Source organism: Metarhizium album, assembly GCF_000804445.1.
Source record: "Metarhizium album ARSEF 1941 chromosome Unknown scaffold_2, whole genome shotgun sequence".
In the NCBI taxonomy this organism is placed as follows: domain Eukaryota; kingdom Fungi; phylum Ascomycota; class Sordariomycetes; order Hypocreales; family Clavicipitaceae; genus Metarhizium; species Metarhizium album.
Genome location: NW_024467576.1, coordinates 706,078 through 730,429, shown reverse-complemented (window position 1 = coordinate 730,429; position 24,352 = coordinate 706,078). Strand labels below are relative to the sequence as shown.

The window sequence follows — 24,352 nt, the reverse complement described above, 5'->3', positions numbered from 1 at the left end:
CACGTGTAGGGGCAGTAAAGTACTTGGTTTTCTGAGGAAATCTGTCATTAAGACAAGTCACCACGTACTACAGGGGTCACTGCATCCGTCCTCTGTACTCGAACTGTATTCTAACGCTCCGCCTGGCCGCCTGCCTGCGAGTCCCCAGCGGCTCGGCCTCGTTCTCCCTCACCAGTGATTGACCCGGCGCTCTGGTTCCTGCAATTCCCTCTCGACCCAGCCCAACCCAACCAACAACCCCTCGAAGAATGTGTTCCTGACCGAAGATTGCTTGGCGGAAAAGGTGGGACCCCCCCCCCTTCCTCTCCTTTTTGACCCTGAAACGAACGACATGTTTTGCCAGCAACATGGGAAAATGTGGGGGCAGGGCAAGGCAGTCGCCGGCCAAAGGTCTCGCCGACAAAACGTTGCGGCGCAGAAGTTCGGAGGATTCATCAGGCAAACGGCCATTTGCTCCAAAGTTGCCGACCGGTACTGTCGGACATGTATTCTATGAGGCACCGGTCTCATGGCACCAGACTGACACACAGGCACGGACACACGGACACAGAGAGCGAGCGAGACCCTCTCTTGTCGAGCATAGCCTCTGTTTGATTAACCGCCTGAGTTTGCAGGGTACGCAGCCAATAGGGTGTGGGTGCGCACTCCGTGCTCGATGTTGGGAGCAGGGGCTCTCAGCCGAGCCAGGCAGGCAGGTGTACAGGTAGTAAGTTAAGTCGGTGCAGTGCAGTGGGGGTCCTGTCCTGTCGTGCTGAGCGGATGAGTCAGACGCCCTCGCGCATTCGAGGGCACGACACGACGGGTTGCTGCGCAAGACGGGTCTCATCATGCATCATGCACCAATGTCCGCGACAAGCAAGGACGACGGCATCAATGCTGATGTGAACATGGACACGTGGACTTTTACGTGTGTGTTTTTTTCGAGGGGCAACGGCGCAGGGTCGCGTTTGACTGTGCCTGTTGAGCAGGTCGGTCTCGGCTGTCGCTGGGCCTCGATAACGGGGGCCTGGCCAGCCAGCTTTTTAGAGAGGGATTGCTGCCCAGCGATGAGGGCGTTGGTTTTACAGTGACGGGGCTGTCGTGTGTGATTTTCTGTCGTTGTTGTCACCATCTGGCTATTGTTGTCAGGTTGATCACCTAAGGATCGCAGCCGGGTTTGCGTTTCCCAATACTGCGGCGTGCCCACTTCAGAGCGGGAAGGGATGTGTGCCCGATAGATACTTAGATAACACCTGCTCAAAGACCCCTTGTACGCGAGTGAAAAAGATGAAAGAAGGATGAAAATGATGAAAATAATGAAAATAAAAAGGAAAAGGCGCGAATTTGCTGCCCGCGCTTGACAGCCTTGAAATCCATAACAGGGTCAGCATCCACGGTGAAAAGTCTTGGCGATGTGAATCCGGTCTCGCGTACGGAGAACCGGACGCAGGGGCCCGAAAATGTCAAATCTTCAATGCTGCTTGCTCCTCGCGGACCCCGTTCGTCCGTCCGTGCTGCCTCGGAGCTCCAAATGCCGACCCGACCCTGATGGATCACGATGAACCTGCGAGGGCTGTCGGTCCAACGACCCCGTCATCTCCGGGCTGGCTGATTGGGCGGTGTGCACCATCAGCAACCGAGGCTCAACAGGGCAAAAGTCGGAAGCATCGAGACATGCGCAGGCAGCGACCGGCGATGGTTGCAGACACAACAAGGCCCTGCCTCATCGCGTGCCCGTCCTGTGTCTGATGTCGTCTGAGCGTCAGGGAGCTGCCTCACTTGCGGCCCAAAGCGCAAGGCGGGAAAAAGTGTTAAAATAAAAGTGAAACAGAAATAATTTCCAAGCCATCTCTGTTGTATTGCAGCCAGCCCTGCCCGCTCCGTACTGTGAACTACAAGATCCGGCGTGTGCGTAGTGTATTGTCGGCCGCACCTTCCCCATTTGGTTCGGTTCTGCGCTGTGATTGCACCACCTGTACTTCGTACGCAGGTAAGGACGCTACGACCAGACGCTGCGCGCGTTGGCCACCGGCCGATGCAGTGTTGACCGGGCATTCGGCTCTGTGATAAATAAGTTCTTTTCTGTTGTGAAAAAAAGGCGGGAAAAAAGTAAGGGTAGGATTTTTATCATGACCCCTACTCCGTAGATGGGTGTGAAACTGCCTCCCCCCCCCCGGCGCGCGGACATGCGCTGTCTATATTGGTAACTACCAGGACATGTGTGTTTGTTTGTCCCATTGCGTGTGCGCGCATGGCTACTTTTACGATACGTGCGGACGGCGCCCCGTATCAGTCGCACCGGCGGCGGCCTCCAGAGTGAGAAACAGAAGACAGCATGATGTAGGTGGTATGGTGAGGTGAAATGTCGGGTTGGATATCTGGTGCTTCTCATAAACAGGACCAGAGGTGTAAGCCGAATTGCAAATATCCGCTTGAGTCTCTACTGGGACCGTGTACTCCGTATGTACAGTACTTCCGCGTATAACCCAACATCTTCATTCAAGCCCTCGAGCCAAGTCTTGGACGCCGACACTCTCGGATCTTGGCAGCTTTTCCCAATTGCCCGAGATGTCGCGGCAACCTTGTGCCCACGCCCACTACGCTTTCTTTTTTTAAACACAACAAAGAATAAACAAAGGGAAAAGAAGGGAAAAGAAAAGAGGAGGAGGGAAAAAAGGAAAAAAAGAAAAGCCACACGCCACAGACGGCAAGACACCTTCTGCCGGGGTCTTGAAGCTATTGTTCCTGGTCCTCTTCGTCCTTCCCTTACTCCCTGTTATGGATTAATAGCCTATGACGAGCGGCACGCCCCAGGACCAAGCTCGAGCTCGACAAAGGCGGTCTGGAGCACCAGCACCCGGGCGACAAGATGACTATGGCGCCTTTTGCATTGGCAGACAGCTTACGGAGTAGATACATGGGTATCGTCGCGTGTTCCCTTCCCTGGGCGTATCTGTGGAATCCTTGGCACGGCTCGGGGTCCCGGCGATTCTGCGCGTCCGGCGTCAATTTCATTTCATTTTCACCTCTACAGGCGCCGAATGCATGCCCAGATGACGGGGAGTGATCCTGTTGGGCGCGCGCACAATGAGCACGGATTCTTTCCTGTTCTTTTCTTCGTACGTACCTCCTACTACTAGTCGAGCTTGTCAATGACGACGACGGAAGAGAGACGCCGTCGGGAGAGTGTAGATGACCCGACCATTGCTCGCCTACCTGAGGTGACCTGACCATTGCTAGTGGAGAATTTAGTGGGGCCTTAATTTTAAAAGCACTGGTTAGGGTTAGGGTTAAGGTTAGGTGTTCGGGTTAACTCCGGGATATATACTGCCTAATTAGGAAAGGTCAGGTCAGGTCAACTACAATGGTCAGGTCAGGTCAGGAAGGCGAGCAATGGTCGGGTCATCTGCATTCTCGTCAGGTCAGCTGAGGTAGGCGAGCAATGGTCGGGTCATCTACACTCTCTCAGCAATGCAGCTTCTCGCGTGTGGCCGACGTGCGTGCGTGTGTCTTCATGTGTGTTGCATCTGCAAGAACACCACATGTACGCGGTTGACAGTGCGAGGCAACACGCCACTTGTTCAACCTGTACCTGTACATGTCGGACGATATTTCATTGCGCCGTACGAGTGTACGGAGTAGTGTCGCGGTGCTTTGCTGTGCCTGTCCGTGATTGGGCCAGGACAACACCGTCTCACGACGCAGCTCGAAGCCTCTCGCGCCGACAGCAAACAACTATGTTCTACACACCAGGCCAGTGAGGACTGCTCGTGTATGCCAAACGGCTCGCCGTGGCTGCACAAGAATCAACACGCCATATTACGAAACATCGAGCTGTCCGTCTTGACAAGCGCATTCTGGGACAGCACACGCTCGGCATACTCTGAAGATGTTGTTGCACGCGGTGCATCCATGTTTTCCACGCAGCACAGCACGCAGCACCGTCGACAACCACAATAAGGCGCACGCAAAGAGCCTTGAGCCAAATCACCGTCTTGCAACATGACCAAATCCAAGCTCCAAAACTCCCAACCATGCCGTAGCTCATTCCGACTCTCGCAACTGGAAAAATGTTAAACCCCCCACAAGCAACCTAGTCCTCCATCTTCGCGTCTCCCTCTTTGCCCATATTCTTCAACAAATAACTTCTCTTGAAATACTCGTTCGGGTGCACAATAGTCTCCAGCTGATTCGACGTCATGACGCCCTCGTCTTTGGCCTTTTTGATCTCGGCCTTGTGGAGGTGCTCAAATACCCTGTAAATGGAAAACAAGGGAAAGCAAAGGAAAAGAAATCGTTAGCAGCCATGTCATTTGATTACCCGCCTCGGGGAGCCAGGCATACCTATTACAAGCCATGTGATACTTTTGATTATCCTTGTCCTCCTTGATGCCCTGCAACACGGACCTGTCCGAAACACCCATTGCCTGCACCAGCGCCGTCAGATTGTCCAGGTTAAAGTGTCGATACGGACAGCCGTGCGCCTCTCCGGGACCAGGAGGATGTTCTGTCAGGATCTTCTGGCAACTGTAGGGGCTGTAACCGCCGCCCCGGCGGTTCGAATCGCCGCCCACCTCGCCGTATGCGTGGCGGACGTTATACCTGTACTCCTTGTTGAACTGGTCGTCGGTGATTTTGTGGAACGAGCTGCGCCAGAACATGAGGCACTCCTCGAGATTCAAGCCGATGCCTTTGAGAAACAGCGTGTACTGCAGACGTCCGTAATGCTTGAGGTGCGCGTCTCGCCGGAGGGAGCGGTGCAGGTGTGACATGCACGCCGGGAAATGCTGGGAGAGATTGTCAATATTGGAGGCGGTGATTTGGGCGCCGGCCGGGGCGGACGAGTTGGATGCGTATGCAGAGTCGGGCGTGACAAAGTTCTTGGAGAGGTGGTTCAGGATGGGCGTCAAACGGTCGTCTTCATCGAGACGTGGCAAAGCTCGAGCAGTCAACTATAGACGTGTTAGCGCTCTTCAAAATATGCCAAGGGGCCTGTGCACCCATCACACATACCTCGAGCTGCTTCTCCAGGCGTGATGAGAACTCTGCCACAACCATGCTGGACTGCTCCCTCGACGGCACAAACGCCTTGCCTTGCTTCAGAAACACTCTCCGCCCCTCAATCAAGTCCGGCACTCTCTCCCAGTCCACCTTGAACCAAATGTCGTCTTCTGCGCCGGATTTCTTGGGACCCGTCGCCATGGCGGCCAAATCCGCCGCGTACTCCCTCTTCTCGTCCTCCGTTACGGGCTCCCACCAATCCAGGTCGAGACTTGACACAAACGCCGACCGCTCCGACAAGTCATCGCTGTTGAATCGCAAGCGGAAGAGCATCGTTTCCACGCGTGTGAATCGGCGTCGCAAGTCCTCGGTCGAGGAGAATGCCAACCTGAGAATGAAATGACTATAGTGGTCCTTTTGCCTTTGACTAAAGATTCGCGCATTGGAGGAGCTGTGCGTGTCGAGAGGCAGATACTTTTCGAGAATGGACTTCATGTGTGCGGCTGTTTCGGTTGGCGTACGGTTTCTGAAGGAGCAGGCCTCCAATTCAGCAAGGACTATTCCCCGTGTCAGCAGTTCATGTTTGTTTGCAGGTCAGAAAATGTAAGATTCAGACCTCGTAGGCGGTCAATAGCCCATTGCTCAAACTGCTCGAGGGTGATATCAGCCGTCGGCGCGTCGGTGTAGAAGTTCAGCCTGTGAGGATACTCGGCGTCCTTGTACTGAGGAAGCGCGAACGGCTTCTTTCTGTGGTCCACAGTAGCTCGACGCTTCGGGTCAATGCGATTATAGTCCTGGCGCAGCATATTGACGGTTTCAAAGGCTGCAACGACGGATAACTTGATTTGCCTTGTCACCAGAATTCAGGACTGTGCCATGGAGGAGAAGAGGTGTCAGTGGGAGACGCGTTCCGGCGCGTCGTATGGGGCGTCCAATTAAGGCCGCGAGCCAATCATGTGCGTGGTGATCTGGACGTGGGGCGCGTCAACGGTCGTCCAAGCTAACTACTAACTTACCTACTGCACATATTTCTCCGATTCAAACAGAATGCAAGACGTCCTTCGGCCAGACAATGAAACGTACAAGAGCTGTTATGAGCCAGGCTGAACAAGGAGAAACAGCATGATGAAAATCTATCTGAAACCCAGGACGTTGGCCTCCATCCTTAGCAGCACTCACTGTCAACACTTTAAACATCACCACTAGGCTCTGAATTCTGCAGAACTCGCAGCTCAGCCGATATCAACCGCAAAAAGAAGGAAGAAAAGAGCAGCAGAAGCAGAAGCAGCAGAAGCAACAACAAAAGCAAAAAGCAGAAAGCAACAGCAGCATGAGAGATCATGTCCCGCCAGCTCCGCAGTCGCACTGCCCAAGACGACCAACCTTGCACCGCCAGCATCGATCTCCGCATTACTGACGAGGCGAGTATTCATCCTCTCGAACGTTCCTGTTGTATTTCTGTCATTGTGCTTCAGCTCACTTGCATTCATCAGCTCCTCCCCTCAACAACCAACATGACATCGTGTGGCCTCCTCAAACTGCCCCCCGAAATCCTCATACATATCTTCACACACGCCTGTGCCCCGGACGCCATCATCCTCGCCCTGACCTGCAAGGCTCTCCTGTCAATCGCCCACCTCTGCCACCTCCAAGTGCCTCGTCCGCGAAGCCACCGTCAACCCTGGGCTCTCGCCATGACACCACTTGCGTCCTCGAATCTGAATTCCCCGTCGCCGAAACTCTGCCACTGCAGACAACTGGGCTCTATCCTCCCACGCGTCCGGCCAAGACATGTTCAATCCCGGCGCGCACGAGCATGGAATCTCTGCGTGGACTGCGCCAGCTACCGCCCGACCAGGAAATCATACTGGTCGCGAAAGCTGGTCCGGTTCAATCCACATGATTGGGATAAGGATCAGGGTGAAGTTTGGCAGTCCGCGGTACGGTGGTTCTCGGCTGGGGTCAGAGTCCAATGTCCCACTTGTCGGATTGCCGAGCATGGTTTGGACAAGGCGACCGAGGACATGCAAGATACAATTACTGCTACCATCTCCTAGCTTCTGACTTAGGGGAGGAGTGGTGCGTGGGCTTCTGTGCGAGCCGAGATGGATGATACGGATCAAGTTCAGTTATGCACGAGCTCTCGCACATGTACCAATCATCGGAAGACCAGACAGCTATACGAGACGGCTGGATTGTCACAACCTTTCGACTTTCGATGCACGACTAAACGAGAGCTGCTCCGATACTCGTTATGGATATATCGGACAAGTGGCCAGCCAGGCTCGCACAAAAGCCAAAATTATCATACTGCCTTTTTGGCCCTTGTTTTTCCGGGCATTTTCTTAGTGGGGGATGCAGATCATCATCAACTCGCCCCAAAATCTCTCCTCCCTTTTCTCGACCTGTCTCCTTCCGCCATTCTGTTCTTCTCCCAGTGAAGCTCTGGCCGCTTAGGCTGGCTCAGCGGAAGCTCAATCAGCCACGCATCGAGCGCAACGTCGAGAGAGGCGTGCATCCACGCAAACAACTTGATATAGATGCAGTGGCCAGGCGCGTTGCCTTCAACGTGCTCCGTTCAGAACCAACTCACAGGTGTGCACTGAAAAATACCCGTCGCGGCGAATGTAAAGCCCAAGGCAAAGCTGCAACATTAACAAGGCGAGAAGAAAGTACTCAGAAAACCGTTTCAGTCTCATCATAGCGATGATGATATGCCGACCCCGTGGATTCTTCTTTTCCACGGCCAAGCCATTCGCTCTCTGAGTTAATGCCCGCCGTTCGAGCTTTGTAGAGATATGGAAGCGGCACACCACCCGTAGAGAATGGCCATACTGTTGAACCAGCTTGCTATTTTGCCATTCCTATCCTCAGCCCTCTAAAGCCAAACCCCCCTTGGCGGGGATTGCACCGACGTGGCTCGTAGAAGAGGGTTGGAACGTAATGGCAGAGGCGATCGTCACGACTGTCTGTGTCAGGCGCGGCGTGAGGCAGGGCCGCCACCTTTCTATACATACCCCAAGCCCAGCCCTCTTCGGAGGTGATTGAAGTTGAAGAAAAGATCGAGGGCAGCGGAGTGGACCGTGAAATTACCATCACGACGCAAAGTTTACAATGCTACTGAAGTGACGGGGGGAGTAGGTGACACCACCGCGACCATCAAGCATGTAACGATATTATATACCAAATCGGGCGAGTCTATAATGTCTGCTGCAAACCTAGTCCAGAGCTCGCAATGCTTGTCTCTTCTCAACCCCTCTCTTTGGCAGCGGGCTCGAGCGACGGTTTACTGGTGGCGGTCGCATGTGCGTTTGGACATCTTCAAGACCCGCAGGTCCTAGCCACTGGCGTCCATACACAAGTGCCAGGATATGTAGTTAGTAGTAGTAGTCTTGTCTTGAATTCTTGGTAGCCTTGCCGTCTTCACCGGCCGGCTCCAATTTGCTGAAATACCTGCTGGGTACTGCCCTTCTGGTTCTCACACAGACCTATGCGCGGCCCTGCATACACACAAGCATATGTCCATAGTGATATGTCCGCATAGTGCTGGAATGTAGGTATAGAGTAGTTATTGGTTTCCTATGTGATGCATGCAGTATATGAAAGCATAGCGCGGGTACACAGGTATCTATGTAGGCAGGTATGTGTGTGTTCTGGTCACATATGCGAAACACTTTCGGTATCTTACTCCAGCACAGGCTGGACTATGTCCAGGCACACAGGCTCGTGCCCATCTTGGTGTAAACTGAACAAGTTCAGTATCGCAGCCTACCTGGCGCAGATATGACTTCGCAGTAGTATGTATTGGCAGCCGTTGGATGCGATTTTTTCGCATCGGAGCGGCAGGATCCTGCGTGTCCCGGTAACTCTTGGTGGCGACGTCTGCTATCCGCATCTTGTGACTCGTCTCTGAAACCACCCGTATAACACAGTATGTTTGCTTATCTGCAAGCTGAACCTAACAATGCTAAAGCACGCGAGATGATTGTAGATCTGTAGTGATGGCATTTGTCACCCCTGTCGGATCACCCAACGCTGAACTTGGCGTCCAAGCTCTGAAACGGTTGCCCGTCCAGTCAAAGTCTTGAGGATGGGCGTGTGTCCGGGATCCCCTGGGCTGGTGGGAGAGATACAAGCAATTGGCGGAGCTTCGTCACATTTGACAGCTGCCATCCAAGCAAGCCACTGCTGGAGCCTGTGCTGGAGCCTGCGATCATCACGTTTCGGGTTGCACGACGCAAAACGTGTGTTCAAATGCCGCCGCTGCAAGGGGCATAGTATTGCACTGTTCAACACGTGCGCCGATGCCGTTATATTGCGCTTTGGCCAGAGAACCCATCATCTTGTCAAGATGTATTGGAATGTTTGCAGCCGGCTCTGCCAACCAGTAATAAGCAGCATAGGCGAATACCAGTGTGTTGAACGGGAGTTTTGGGTGCCTGGGAACTCATTCCCTGACCACTTGCCACCCCGATCTTGGCGGCAGGAGGCCCGCATATTCATTTCAGAGCGTTTATACTCCGTACTAGCTTCTCCTACCGACGCAACTTTCGGACAAGGTTGACGATTGGCGTAGGGTAGGGTCAGAGAAGAGTAACGCCGCTCGTCCAGTCCCAACTACTACCTCTGCGGTTAGGTAGGTAGTCTGGGGACACACACGGGTATCGACGCGTCATGTTTTTGTTTTGTGAAGCTTTGTGACGAGTATTCACTCGTGCGGCATGCGGTGCTCGGTAGAACAGGACTTGGCCTGGCCTGGCTTTGGACGTGAACTGGGCCCTGCTGCAGATGTGTAGCACTCATCGTGACGTGTAATAATGCAGGCAGGCGTCCTCGCACCTGCATTGGTCTCCGGGAAACTGGTGATGCACAAGAGGAGCCGGGTGGTCGACGGCCTGAGTGCGACGATGTCGAAGTGGTTGTTTTTTTGTGGACCCCGTCATTGTTGTTGTCTATTGTGCCATCTTGCCGGTTCTCGACTGGAATCTTGGGAGATGGTCGGGATTCGGGGGTGAGATTGATACATACGTGCTAGGTACGGGGCTCGGTGGGGCTCGACGGGTCAAATGGGGGAGTCCGAGCATTGAGCACGAGCAGTTCGAGTAGTAGCAGCACTTGCACATCCCCTTTATCCACATGTAACGACATGGAGATGCGATATGCACCTTGATGTTTAAACTTAAGTGCGGCAGGGACCTAAGTACCTAGGTACTTGGGAGTTTTACTCGGTACGTGTACTCCGTACTCGATAGAGTTGCGTGAGTCTGGTGCCTCTCGCCTAGCAAGCACTCCACCCATTGAGACTGGTTGACCCCACACGTGTATCCTCTGGCTCGCTCCTGCCGCCTGAATACTGTACGTACAGACTCTAGCTTCGACGCCCCACTCTGACAGCTCGAGTCTGGTGGCCCCTGGGTGTTCCTGCTTGCCAAACAAGCAACCTTGGACCACCACCAGCCGCCCCGTGCCTTCCTGCCTACAGCCACCCCATCGACAGCCTCAAATCCTTTCTCACCCGCATCTCCTCCCTCCAGTCTCGCCAGGCAACGCTTGACGGGTCGCCTCCCGCGCCCTACGTATCCTCACCAACACCAGTCGCCGACACCAGCACGGCGCATAACCGCTCCCATGTTGTTGTTATAGAAGATCCATATACTTGTTCCTGCCGAGCCTGCGCCGCCCTGCGACGTGCACCCCTGCCATCTCGCCTCGTCGAATTCCTCCACCGGCCACCGCTTGCACATTGAACCACCAGGCCCCTGCTGCCACGCATCGTCGTTTGCTTTTAGAAGTCTCATCGGCTTTGGAGCAAAGCCATTTTCGAGGTATTGCTTGCCCCTCGTCTTGTGGACTTCATCAAACATGCATCGTTGACACACCCATCCCGTCACGCTGGTACAGGCCCGACGCCAAGACGATTGACATAACAATTTGGACCAATAGCCATGAGTGGCTCCGGGGCGTCTCAAGTCATTGAATCTTTACCATGCAATGAATCCAGCGGCCGCATCTACAATGGCTCCGGAACTCAAGACACTGGATTATCGACTGACCCGTCTGCCACTGCCACGGGACGTCTGGTCGAGTTCCATTCTAAAACCATTGCCCCATCACCACCTACCTCACATTTAGCATTCCAACAGCACGTGGACGACGGCAAACAAGAAACAAGCTCGCCTCTTCGTATATCCACCGGCGCATCTGCCCCGATTCCAATACAAGTCTCTGCTGGACATTGCGAATCCCACATTGCCAATATGGGCCTCTCGCCACCCCAAGCTTTCGACCAGAAAGCTTCTCCAAGCAACCTCTGCCCCATCTCACGAACACCCAGCATAAAGGCTGCGTTTGCCACTTATTCTAGCTCTTTGGCAGGGTCCGGCGGAAGCATTTCCAGCCCTGTCATCGCCGCAATGGGAGACCTAACGCCTCTGCCCAGCCCATTACTCTCCAGTGATTCGCCCGGACCCTGGAAGAAGCTCGACGCCAGCTCCCCGCCGCCTCAACTTCCAAGTATATTTTCTAATTATGAAGTTGTTTCCAAAGGCAGTGTTGATGATATCACAAGCAGCCAGACTGTCCGGACCGAGGCTTCTCGGGCCGCTCCACCCAGGCGAAAGCAGTACGGCAGCTTGATTGAGCCAGACAAGTCCCTGGCTGCGATGCCACCGAGTGAAGATGGACAAACACAACGTGTACACCATACGAGGAACCGCAGCGTCAGTGAATATATCCCGGAACCCTCACCATCACACCGACGTCAGGTCGCCGTGTCCGGACCTCATATCAGTCGCAACATTACACCCGATAGTCACGAGTCACACATGAGAAGGGAAATCAACTTTGCCGAATCGCGTGGGATCACTTCTCTAGCTGGTCAGCCACCAACTCCGCCGCCAAGCGAGTCATCGAAAGAGCCTGTCGATGGTGGGAGATCCAAGGATAGGTATCACGAATGGTTCGAAGCCTGGAACAGGCATGACCAAAAGCGTCGTCGTTGGAGATCAATAGGGTTTCTCGGTCAAGGGACCTTTAGCCGAGTTATGCTCGCAAGCAGTCAGATCCTGTCGACGGATTATTCACAGGATCAGCCCATCGAAGCCTCTTCTCTTGTGACAGACAAAGGGCAGCGGAAGAAGCTTGTGGCTATCAAAGTCTGCGAGCATGGCCCTCGAGGTGGCGCAAGTGAAGAGCGTATTGAGATGAGTCTGAAAAGAGAGCTGGAAATAATGCAATGCATACACCATCCGTCTCTGGTCAACCTCAAAGCATGGAGCATCGAGCCAACCAGGGCCATTCTCGTTCTGAGCTACTGCCCCGGCGGAGATCTGTTTGACATGGCAACCATTCACAGAAGGCTGTTTACCCCGGCTCTTTTGCGCAGAGTGTTTTCCGAGTTGGTAGGCGCCGTCACGTACCTTCATGAGAAAAAGATTGTCCATAGAGACATCAAACTGGAAAGTAAGACATCCTACAGGTCGGCCCTTTGGCGTGTCTGAGCTAATTTAGTCGTCCTCGTAGATGTCTTGGTCAACTTGACTCCCATGGAGTTGGCGGACCCTTCTGTCGACTGGTCCAAGTTCCCCACGTCTGTAATTACCCTTGCGGATCTGGGCTTATCTCGTCGGATTGCAGATGATGAGAAACTAGAAACTCGGTGCGGCTCAGACGACTATGCCGCACCTGAAGTGATCATGGGCCAGCCTTACGATGGCCGTGCCACTGATGCGTGGTCCCTTGGAGTTCTCCTTTATGCCCTCTTGGAATCTCGCCTCCCCTTTGATCCACATCCTGGCATGAGCGATGCCCATCGGATGCGTAGTAGGACAAGCCATCGCATCGCCAGAGTAGAATGGCGCTGGGTTGAATACGCAGGGGACGACGGTGAGCATGAGGCCAATATAGCCATGTTCGAAGAGAGGGGCCTCATCGGCGCCATGGAAATCACCCAAGGGTTGCTGAAGCGTGCTCGTAGTCGGTGGACTATGGATCATGTGGCAAGCCAACTGTGGGTGAAAGACGCCATTCGAGTCCAGGGCGGCATCAAATTCAGGGACGAAGATGAGGGACAGGAAGTCTAGTCGACACGAGACAAAATGGCCTCTACCTCGCTTCACGGGCAGTCTTGATGCTGGCCCGTCTTTTGCCTGGCCTCCTCCCCGCATCGCCGGGTGGATGGCATTACCATTTAATTGTCTTGGGCAAAGACGACTTGTATTGCGATATTTCCTGATCACACACTCACAAACAAGACGCCCTGCGCCGCTTTCTATGCTTTTTAATAATTTTCTTTCGTTATACACGAGATGGTTTCTTGTGCTATTTAGTCCCGTCAATAGCATCTGGACTAGCACAAGACTCCCCTTGCTGCAATCGCGAAAATCGCGACGCCAAACTTTGCTTTCAATTTTCAATTCTGGACATTGTCCAAGCCTTCTTTACTCACCTAGGAGAGGAACGAGAGAGAGCCAGCACGAAGACTTTTTGTCTTGACACTCAGCATACCTTATACACTACACCTTGACTGTTTTTTCATCATTCGTTTTGTGTTTTAGTTTTGTTTTATGGGCAAGGCGCTGATGCATTTACCACTTGGAACTTGATACAATCATGGGACCTCGAAGATGACATTTTCACACGCCAACACATTTGGCAAATCACAAGTTGACAATATTACGGTGGATGAGTCTGGGGTAGGGATACTACGGAAAATCGGAGATAACGACAGGCTCGGGCGTGAGGAGAACCTTTTTTTTTTTTTTTTTTTTTTTTTTTGGGATCGATTCCGTTGTAATAGTATTGGGACTTGAAGATGTCTCGCCTACAGGGCTAGAGTCAAGAGAATATAAATTTAAATGTGTGACGATTAGCATAGCTCGGGTCCAGTCGCTTTTCTCGTGGCGGCTGCCCCAGTGGATAAAACCTGCATCTTCGTGAAATGAGGCTGAACTTGGCTGCATATTGCAACCCGAAGTCCGCAGCAGAGTCATCTCCCCTCACTGCATACCCGTTGGACAGTCCGGAGCATTTGCTGTTGAGTGTGGAAACCAGGATTCCTGAAGGGACGGACGCACCACTCCGTTCAGAAGCAAGAAGACGTGGCGTGTAGAGTAGTTCAAAACAGCCCATATGATGTTTGTTTCTATACGTGCGTGTGGAGAAGTGTCCGTGAGGCTCCGAGGCTGCAGTCGCCATCGTGTCCTTGGCAGCTAGAACAAGACTCGAAGTCTCCAGACAACAAGATTGGTCGGGGCACCTCAACGTGAATAATCGGCGGTTTTACCTGGCTCGCGGAACTGGCAGTCTGAGAATGACGCTGGCTGACATCATGCGGCGTCCGACCTCGAAAGCAAGCATTACACGGAACGTACATACTCCGTACACTTGTGCGAACCGCCCAGAGGTCTGGTTCAAGGCCCTTTAGATGAAAGCCGACCATGCGACGGACTGCACTGTTCAAGCATGTACGTCTCCCTTGACATTGTAGCAGGCCCATCTGGTCAGTACGTATTAGTCTGGGACTAGTTGGAAACAAGGAACCGTGCGGCGTTGGATACTGACACATTCCGAGCGCACCGATCCCGTAGTTTATTGGCGCTTAGGCCTTTATGCCATGCTGATCGAATGTGTTCAAGAACAACGTGTTGTACACAGCGTCTAGGCTGGCACCCCTCGGCGGATGAAGCCACCACTCGATGTCGGCCTTCGCAGATGGAAAGATACCTTGGAAATATTGCTATAGAGCTGTCATATTATTGCAGAAAGATGCATTAGTGTATCACAAACGACAACCATTGATCATTATGACTTCGGCCCCCTATAGATCAGATGTCTGACCTGTGAGACGATGAGGGTGAAATGAGAAAGGATGACGACGGCAACAGGGGCCGCATTCTTCTCATCCTGTCTCCGACCGCGCACAGATGGATATCTGTCTGAAACAATGAACAAGGCACAGGCGGAAGAGCCCGGATACTTGGTTTGACCAGAGCCCATGTCGGAAAGAATGAATGAGTCACATCCATCCTTGAGCCCAGGTGCTGCCCCGTTGAATAACAGAGGAGAAGGGCGGCCCAAGAAATGGCGAACCTCGTCGGATGTCGACTACGGATTAAGCTTAAATGGAGGGTGCCGTATGGCTATGTGATCCGAGCACGATGGCACTCTGGCAAATGCAAGAATTCTGTCTCGGACCTGATCGGTTTCATGTCGATCTTTCTGGACGGCAGCAACGCACTTCCTCGTGGGATTGATCAGCATCTTTGCAGGACAGGAGCAAAGTCGAAATAGTACCGTCTACCGAGACTCGTTGGATTATGCAATTCACATGCCACCGTACTCCGTACTGGACACCGCGTCCGTACGGTGGCTGCTGCTTTGTCCCAGAAGGGTAGGTCAATGTTGGACTAGTTACAAGCCTTTACCCTGGCTACATGAACTGATGATCTCCTGGCGGCGCGATGCGGTGGCGACTGGCGATGTCGACGTATCCACAGCCCCAGACGCACGTCAGATCGAGGGGCCAGAGCTGGGGTTGCGTATGATTCCTATGCTTCCAAACCAGATGATTCCTGTCCTGCACATATGACAGCCGGACTTTGAAACTGATGCGAAATAGTCGGGAGGTTCTGGCGGTATCAATGACAAACTTCCTCCGCGGAGGCCTGCAGAGCGCAGTACTGGAGACAAGTTTGAATCGACCTTGGTCCTCCCTAGTTGTGCTTGGCGAAGCTCGTCGCTGATGCCGCAGTCAGCGAAGCGGCCCAGAATAAAGCCGAATGAGGGAGGCAATGCCCAGGCCTTGCCTGTTGTCAGCTCGGCGTCGCTCCGCGAGCCACTGGCCTAAAAAAAGAAGGCTGCTGAACAAAGTCTCGCCGGGTCTTTGATTGATACCCTGTCCCGGTCCGAGGGCCTGGGCAAAGACTGCGTCCTTCTAACTAACTTATTAGTCCCCGCAATAGAGACATGTAGCCGACAAGGAGTCGGTTGATTTGATTACTTGAGCTTTGTTGGAAAGGCGGACCGAATAGGGGTTGAGGGACCGGCCGAGCGATGGAATTTGAGAGCCGTCATCCCTCGCGAGCAGTTTCCGCTACTCCGTACCACGTGTGATATCGCGGAATCTGCGAGTCTGGCCAGAGAAGACCCCATATCCACCCCTTGCTATCTCTGTCGAAGGGTTTCGACTAGTAGTTGAAGTTCGCGTTCTGTCCCCAGAAGTCATACATATCCCGCGTGGCAAATGCCTCCTGGTGTCCGCCCATCCCATCCCATCTATCCTGTCGTCGGCTCTGTTGGTGGAACACGCTGGGGTAATCAACATAGGAAACCCTGGCTTGCCAGACCCCTCGCCGCCGCCGGGCCATCCCCAGAGACCCCAGACCCTGACAAAGCAGACAGCTAATGGGGCTGATGCAGTCAGTCAGCCCCGCAGCGCCTCGGCTTGGCTCGTAGCTCGGCTGCCACCAAGACTACAGAGTGAATCTGTCTGCTCGGTCCCGGCTCAGCAATCGGGGGTCAGGACTCTGATGAGGGCAACATTGGCAACGGTTCGCAACGTTCATGTCGACTCCCCTGCGCTGGCTGTCCGTCGCCGTCGCCGTCTTCGTCGTCTGGCTCGCCGAGACTGCGACGAGACACCGAGTCGCGCCGGCCCCACCAAGCTTGGGCCGCGTGAGCTGGCCAGGTGCGGTGTACGTACGGAGTACGGAGTATAATGGCTAGATGCTTCGAATGGCCCCAGGTCCGTCCGGCTTGAATCAAGGGTGCAAATACAATAGTCGCCCTTGCAAGTCCGAAGTGCCGCCCGTGAAGCCAAGCCCCCTACCAGCGCAAATCGGAGCTCCATTGGCGCCTCCAAATGCGCTAGTACCATTTCAAGTATATTACCACGTGTCGAGGTAATTGCCTTTGGGCTACTCCGTACTCCGTACTCCCGCACCGAGCACCGCGTACTGCCGCCGCCACAACGGGCTGCCCCCCCCATGTTGTGCGCTTGGTTGGTCTCGAGGGTCTCTAGGTCACTGGGTGTGCCGGCCTCCGCAGACGCCCGGCCATGCTTGATGAACTGTGGCGCCGCTGCCCATACTAGCAGCTAGATCTGACAGCTGATCGGGACAGGAATGTCATGGAGCAAGGGCAAAGCTGGTTTGCGGAAAGGCTCTCTCGGGCTGTATGTAATGTGTCCCCGAGCGCTGCGCGGTGGCCAATGTCCATTTCGTTTGCACAAGTTCAGAGGCGAAGCCAGTGCCTGTCCCAGAACCGAACGTCAGCGGAGCAACATCTATCTGCTCGTCACGCGCGGTGGCGCCGGCCACGCCGGCCCAAGTCTTGCTTTTTTGTGACGCCAAGTCCTGGTGGACGAATCATGGGCAGATGCTGACAGTGGAATCCTTCTGGAACCGGCTGGGGGAGATGGCGCCCATCGCAGACGGTTTCTCAGTCCGTGGACAAGTCGACCTCTCTGCTCTCTGCTCGTCTGTCCCTTGCCAGGCCCACAGAGAGGCCGGCGGTTGGCTTCTGGCAATTTGGTCCTGACTCCTCGTCTTCCAGCTCAGTCGAGAAGTGTGGCAGGGGCTTGTATCACGGCTTCGTGATTGGCGATTGCTCGTCTGCAGTGGCCCCGGGGTCATATCATAATATCACCTTCTTTTTCTGGCCGATAGTCGCATTCCCACGCATGGCCACCCGCCCCTCTCGTCATGGCCATCCAGCTCCAATGTCGGGAGCCCTATGCCTGCTCCGCGGCCTTGATTCTTTGCTTCGTCAGTCGCCAGTCGTCAGTCGTCGTCAGTCTTCTGTCGTCAGTCGTCGGAGCTGAGGTTACTCCGTACATCCCCCTCTTTCCGTTCACCTGCTTCCTCACCCCAGCTCACGACGCGCTCCTCCCCACTTCGTTCTGGTTTCTTGCCATCTCTTTGTCGCTTGCGCATCTAGAGTTCCTGGTGAATGTGGCTCTCAGTTCGTCTCGGTGGCCTGTCTTATCAAGCAGCGGAGCCCACCCTGGCAAAGTCACTCCCCAGACAACGTCTCTCGAGCCTTTCATTGTGCTTTCCCTTCCAGAAAAAATTTGGTGACGGAACTTTTGCTCTTGGTTTCTTTCACGCGCGTTGCTTTTGTCAAGTTTTGTACCTTCACAAAACAGCGACCCTGACCGTTCATGCCAACAGTGCACAATACAGAGACACTATTCGGCCCGGAGACGCATTGCCCCCATCAACCAACCTATTCGGGGGAAGTGTACCGACTGTCCAAGCGTTTCTTTCCCTTGACCCTCCTCTTGTGTCTTTCTGATTGCCGCACCAGCTTGGCTGGCCAACTGCAAGTTCTTACCCCCAATCTGCCGATTATGAGGCGCCAGTGGCCGCCAGTGTTTCCGTCTTCGTGATAACATCACCGCACCCAGCCCTTCGCTACTCGAGACGAGTGATGAATCCTTGTGTTGGCGACTGAGCATCAAGACGTGGTTCTCGACTCGGTCGAGTCCCCGTCACTGACTGACCTTCAGCCAATAGACGGGGCACTGAAGCTCGGTCTGCTTGACTGCTCGTCGCCATGTTTAATCTCCCTCCCGACAAGTCGACGGCTTCTGGATTCAATGCAGACTCTTATGGTTTCAACAACCAGGGATGGTCGACTTTCCATTTCGGCCAGGGAGGACCCTCATCGTTGGGCCTTGCGCCAGAACAAAACCATGATACTCGCCAGTCATTCAGCGATGTTGAAGGGATGGAATGGGCCGCTACGCCTTGCGATGCGCACGCAACTTATGACCATCGCCCCCACGAACCCCAAGATCATCAAGGTGAGACAGCGATTGATCTCGAGGCTTTGAGTCCGCCTCCGGTCGGCGGAGGGGTTGGCCGTTTAGTCGCCCATTTCGAAAATAAGGGATTTAGTCCATTCGATAACAAGTCGTTCGTACCGGCGCCTTCTCTCCCACCGCGGCCCATCAACACCACTGCGAACAACGATCAAGGTCATCACCAGGCTCACCACCAGTCGGTGCAAAGTCCGTCAGTCAGCATGACCAGCTTCCAGCAAAGCCTCAGCTTCGATCCTTTGTCTTATTGCGGAAATGGAGTCGGCAGCGACACCAACACCTCAGTCTTCAACCCAAATGCAATTACGAGTCCAGTCAATAGCCCCGGCGCAAGCTGGGGAGAATTTAGCTCACTACGACGAGTGACAAGCCCCATAACTGCCAGCCCGGCTGCCATGTCGTATAACAGTCTCCAGGATAACAAAGTAACAAGTCCTGGCCTAGGTTCATCGTCAGCACATTTCGGAAACCTGGATAATTTCATCTCAGATAACCGCATACATAGTCCGATAGCGCAGTCTCCCTTACTGAATTCGCACCTGGCATCGCCCCCAATGCTTTCGTCGCCAATTACGGATTCTCTCCCTAACTCGAACGCAGCCTCGGTTGGCGGTACTCCAGGCTTTGAGATTTGGCGCCCTCCTGGCACCACCACCGGAATCAATCAATCTCCATCGAACAACTTCACGGCGTCTCTTTCAGCTGCAAATAGTTTCATGAGCCCGCGAAACTTTCCTAGGACAGTGACTGGCACGACCAGTCAGCACGGTTTTGGCAACAGAAACTTGACCAACAGCGCCGGCTTTCCAAAGCCTCCCGTGCCGACAACCCCTAAACCTAATATTAGCGTAGGCAATCAGTTTATCTTGGAATTAATGCCAACTGAAAAGGCCAAGGGAAAGGCACCAGCAAAACCACCACGGCCACGCCTGCCCCTTGCAGTGTCAACTTCCTTTGCAGGAGAGATCAAGCGAGAACCAGAGACGTCTAAACCGCATGAGATGCACTTAGTATCTCCAACGCCAGCTTCGCTTAGTACATCGACAACTTTATTGGTAAGTGATGGGCTTACAGATTGAACAGCCATCAGGAGGTAGCACTAATCCTAATGCAAGCCCCAGGATCCAAAGCCCGGATCAATTTCTCTGCGAAGCCAAGCAGGAGCTCGACCGTCGAGGGAACAGGTTCCTGCCGAGGCCTGGGAGCAATTTCAAGGGACAATCCGGTCATTGTACCTGGAGGAGAGAAAACCGCTGAAGGAGGTGATGGCCATTATGGCAGAGAAATATAATTTTCAAGCAACGTATGTTGTGACTCCAATGACTTAAGTAATGGGATATTGCAGTTCTTCCGCTAACATCATTTAGGCCCAAAATGTATAAAACCAGGTTCTCCCAATGGGGGTTTGTGAAGAACAACACAGAAGAAGAAGTGAAGAAACTCCTGTCGATGAAATTTCAGCGCGATGCAGAGGGTAAAGTTTCTGAATTCGTTCGCAATGGCCGAGTTGTGAATCTGGGGACGTATCTGAAGAGAAAGGGCGTGACTGAGTACGACTTGGTTGATTTCGAGTTGTCTGCCGACCTACCAGCTCATGTACGGTGCCGAACACCGACGCCACCTCCAGCCCCTGGGTATCTTCGATCTCCCGACCTACTTCGTGCGCAGGAACTCGTTGTTGGCAGTATGCGGAAGGCATTTTTGCACTGTCGCCAATTCGAAGTTGAGACCGATGCTCGCATCGGTTGGCCAATCACCATGGTTTGGGGTGCGGGATCTAGCGACTTTTTGTTGGAAGCCAACTTTTTTTTCGAAGCACGGGATGCCGACCAGGGCGGCGAATTTTTGATGAAAGCATTCAAACAACTTGAAGTTGATCTGAAGAAACTCTCACCGTTAGGTATCAACGAGCTGTTGCTCGGCATGGTGCATCGTGATCCTGGCATGATGACTGCTCTTTGCAAATATTTGGCTGCGTATTCCTCAACTAACTTTGAGCGATCACATCCCCTTCGTCAGATATTCTCTTGTTTATATGACGTTCAGCAGAAACACGGGTCAGCAACAGTGTCGGAACTTTTATGGGGGAGCATACCGACGATTGCGGAGGAATTAGAAGCGATATACAGCCGTCGTCACCCGTACGTCGCCAGGACGTGGATAGATCTCGCTCTATTCCATAACCATGTAAATGCCGATCGCCTCAGTAAGCTGGCTTCCGAGCTTCGGCTTCAACAGCGGCAAGTGGAACAACGGCATGGCACGGACAGCCTCGACGCGTTAACCTTGCGGTACTCCATTTTGCAACTACTGTATGTGGTCAACTCCCAGTCCGACATGACCAGACACGCTGCACACGATATGTGGAATCATCTTAAAAGAATGGGTGTGGTATATGGGCTTCGGGATGCCAAACCCAACGTCTTCTGTTACCACAGCCCTATCAAGGTTGACCCGTGGACTAAGAGATGCCGACGACGATATGACTCCGGCGTTGCCATTTTGGAAGAACATGTCGGTGTTAGGCTTCAGCTATATTTTGAAGAAGACTTCCATCACGCTGTCCATGTTCCTGACGCTCAGGAGGCATGGTCTTCCGCTCTGGGCCACATGAACTCGGCGAAGTACTCGTTCATCTAATTGATCTGATCACCGCATCGAGCGTTTTGATGACTAGGATGGAATTTCGAGCGACTGTTTGAAACTACTTGTTATTTATTGACATGTATGCGGCAGCCACGAGGAGCAAGATACCAGTTGGAAGGGCGAGGTGGGAAAATAGCGGGAGAAGGTACGCGGGCCGAAAGGCAATATACCCATGGAACTCGATATTATTTGTATACCCTGAACGAAATGCGGTGCGGGAGCGAAGCGACAATGCGAGGCCACCATTCCGGTAACGCTGTCGTTTTTTCTGATTTTCTTGGTGCCTGTTTCTGTTTTCAACTAATACTCAGTCTCGGCGTCATTGCAGCGTGCTGGCCACCGACATGATGGCTCAGCAAGTGGTTTTCTTTGAATCTTTTTCTTGGGTTCTTGTCCCGTAATGTCAGCGGGGTATGATTTTCGATGGTCTCATGCAGGCGGCGTTGGAAAATGAAAGTTTATCGAGGGCAGGCAACGGGAGATGCCCTTTTGTACCATTAGAAGCGATTTCAGTCTTGTTCACCAATGCCATACCAGACGCACGTGTTTGGATGGACGGCCATAACGAGCGAGTAGCTCGAGAGCGCCATAATTTGGGAGCAACGGGCGTGCATTGTTGAGTCTGTTCTGTTTCATTTCCATCATAGCGAGGTCAACGGGACAAGGGACGATGTCAAAAGGCGCAGACAAGGACTGGGAGGAACCATCTCGGGACCGCCACCAAACCATTGCCGAGGAAGGAAGGGGCTGCCGCAGTGGCCGGCCTTGCTCCTGCCTACGTTTCCATGGAGGACACGAGGCAGTCGTCTCCTTCACCTTTATCTGCAACCACAAAACCCAAGCTTTCCCACGGGCAGACATACCCACACATCTATAATAAAAACCAAACGCTTTATTCTAATGGGTAGCCTTGACTTTCTGTGCTGTCGCGTTCGTATGTCTGGCTCAATCGCCGCACACAGTGCAGTCGAAAATGCATGTTCACTGGCCTCGGAGCACCTAGGCGGGTGGGTAGCCGGTCGCTCTCTCTGCTGCCGCGTCGCAGCCGAGGACCCGCCTGACCCTCAAAGTTTTTGGGACAGCAACCGTCATCATCGTCTTTTCCACAACGCTTTGCAACGATGCGTTGCACCCATTGCCGACGATTGTGCTGGCGCTCTGCTGTTACGCGCGCACACAGAGGGTTCTCGTCGGACCGCAGGATACGAGGTAAGCTGCTTTGACCATTTGTTTGTGTTCAGGCTCCTTCAGCGAAGCTAACCCGCCTCTTTGCAGAGCACGATGTCCTTTTCCTTCGACAACAGGGCCCCAAGTACCCCAAATGGCATTTGACCGCCCCCCTCCAAGCCGGTAACAATATAAAGCTCTCATACGGGGCGTTGGTACCTGCGACGGAGCTAATCGGGAAGAATCTTCTCGACGTTGTGCAAGACAGCAAAGGCAACCGCGTGGTCCTACAGGAACCCACCCTCTCGAGCTATATTGTCAATAACGAGCGACATGCGACGCCAATCTACCCCCACGACGCCAATACCATCGTTGCCTTGCTAGATTTGAACCTGTCGCGCCCCGGAGAAGAAGAAGGCGAAGAAAACGCACTGCCGTTCGAGATATTCGAGGCTGGTACTGGAATGGGTAGCCTAACCCTGCATATTGCTCGTGCTATCCACGCAGCCAACCCGCCTTTTCCCCCAGCATTGCGTCGCGCCATTTGCGAGGCCAAATTCAGACCAAAGACTAACCCGTCCTTGACACGTGTTGATCTCGAACAAGAAGCCGAAAGAGCCTTGGACGAGTATCGAGCATGCCGGCGAGCCATCCTTCATACCTTGGACCAAAAGCCAAAACATACCCACGCTGCCTACAAACTTGTGCGCAACTTTCGTCGAGCGCAGTATCTCCCTTCGATAGATTTCCATGTCGGCAGCGTTGATGAGTATCTATCTAAAAGACTTGCCGAATCAGATGGCCAGCCATTCTTGCATCGTGCGATTCTGGACCTCCCATCAGCGCATGAAAATGCAGAGCGTGTAGTCGAGTCTTTGCTACCAAACGGAATCCTCATTCTCTTTAAGCCGTCCATCAGCCAGATTGCCGATTTCCAAAAATGGTCCACTGAAACACGTCAGCCCGTCCGTCTGGAAAAAGTTCTCGAGCTGCCCGTCTCGACTACATCTGACGGTGTCCATGATGCCGGAGGTGGTAGGCATTGGGATGTCAAGCTCGTTGTACCCAAGGCATCTCTAGGCGGAGATGGGAAACCCGTTCAGGTTATGCGGCCCAAGGTTGGGGATCGTATTGCTGGGGGAGGATTTGTGGCTGTTTTGCGAAGGTGGCCTGCGGATGCACAATCAATCGAACAAGAACAGGAACAGGAACAGGAAGATGAAAATAATGGGGAGCGGAACAATAACCAGGAGGAGAACCACGACAGATGCATATGATACCCACGCAGATGCTATGATGAGGGACATTGCATCTAAAAACTGCCGTATACACTGTATATTAGATACCTACCTGCCGGTAGGTACCTAGTTGGTTAGGCAACTACGCACAAATATTTGTCGTATGTCGTCCAAATCATGTACATTTATCTCCACAGGGACTGTTTCTGCGATATTCATTGACGGCAGCCAGGACGTCGTGTCAGTTGCAGTTCACGAGTCCAGTTCGTGAAACCAAATGGCTTGCATATCATTTGTTGTCGCCAACCAAACAAAGTCAACGGGTATCTTTCATGCACATGTCATCAAAACATTCCCCGATCCCTGAAGCCGTCGTCAACCATCAGCTCAGCTCATCCAAGCACGCCATTTTCCACCAAATTAATGATCCCCGGTGGTCTGAAGCCCAGTTCTCCGAGATCACTGCACGCCGCCGTCCCCTCAACACCAAAAAGGAGGG

General features: G+C 53.4%; 4 protein-coding genes across 4 annotated transcripts; 3 read left to right on the top strand and 1 right to left on the bottom strand.

Annotated features, from left to right (window-relative positions):
• Positions 1-4,072: 4,072 nt before the first annotated feature.
• On the bottom strand, positions 4,073-5,786 carry MAM_01338 (DNA primase large subunit; the record flags this gene model as incomplete). The annotated part of the gene is made up of 4 exons (XM_040820137.1): positions 4,073-4,235; positions 4,324-4,931; positions 4,993-5,537; positions 5,597-5,786. 4 exons carry the CDS (start codon positions 5,784-5,786, stop codon positions 4,073-4,075), a joined length of 1,506 nt encoding a protein of 501 aa, XP_040681625.1.
• Positions 5,787-10,925: 5,139 nt separating this feature from the next.
• On the top strand, positions 10,926-13,061 carry MAM_01337 (Calcium/calmodulin-dependent/calcium-dependent protein kinase; the record flags this gene model as incomplete). Its single annotated transcript, XM_040820136.1, has 2 exons — positions 10,926-12,441; positions 12,502-13,061. 2 exons carry the CDS (start codon positions 10,926-10,928, stop codon positions 13,059-13,061), a joined length of 2,076 nt encoding a protein of 691 aa, XP_040681624.1.
• Positions 13,062-18,534: 5,473 nt separating this feature from the next.
• On the top strand, positions 18,535-21,442 carry MAM_01336 (uncharacterized protein; the record flags this gene model as incomplete). Its single annotated transcript, XM_040820135.1, has 3 exons — positions 18,535-19,857; positions 19,918-20,105; positions 20,170-21,442. The coding sequence occupies 3 exons, from the start codon at positions 18,535-18,537 to the stop codon at positions 21,440-21,442; spliced, it is 2,784 nt and encodes a 927-aa protein (XP_040681623.1).
• A 1,127-nt stretch (positions 21,443-22,569) lies between these two features.
• On the top strand, positions 22,570-23,892 carry MAM_01335 (tRNA (adenine-N(1)-)-methyltransferase; the record flags this gene model as incomplete). Its single annotated transcript, XM_040820134.1, has 2 exons — positions 22,570-22,657; positions 22,724-23,892. The coding sequence occupies 2 exons, from the start codon at positions 22,570-22,572 to the stop codon at positions 23,890-23,892; spliced, it is 1,257 nt and encodes a 418-aa protein (XP_040681622.1).
• Positions 23,893-24,352: the final 460 nt, after the last annotated feature.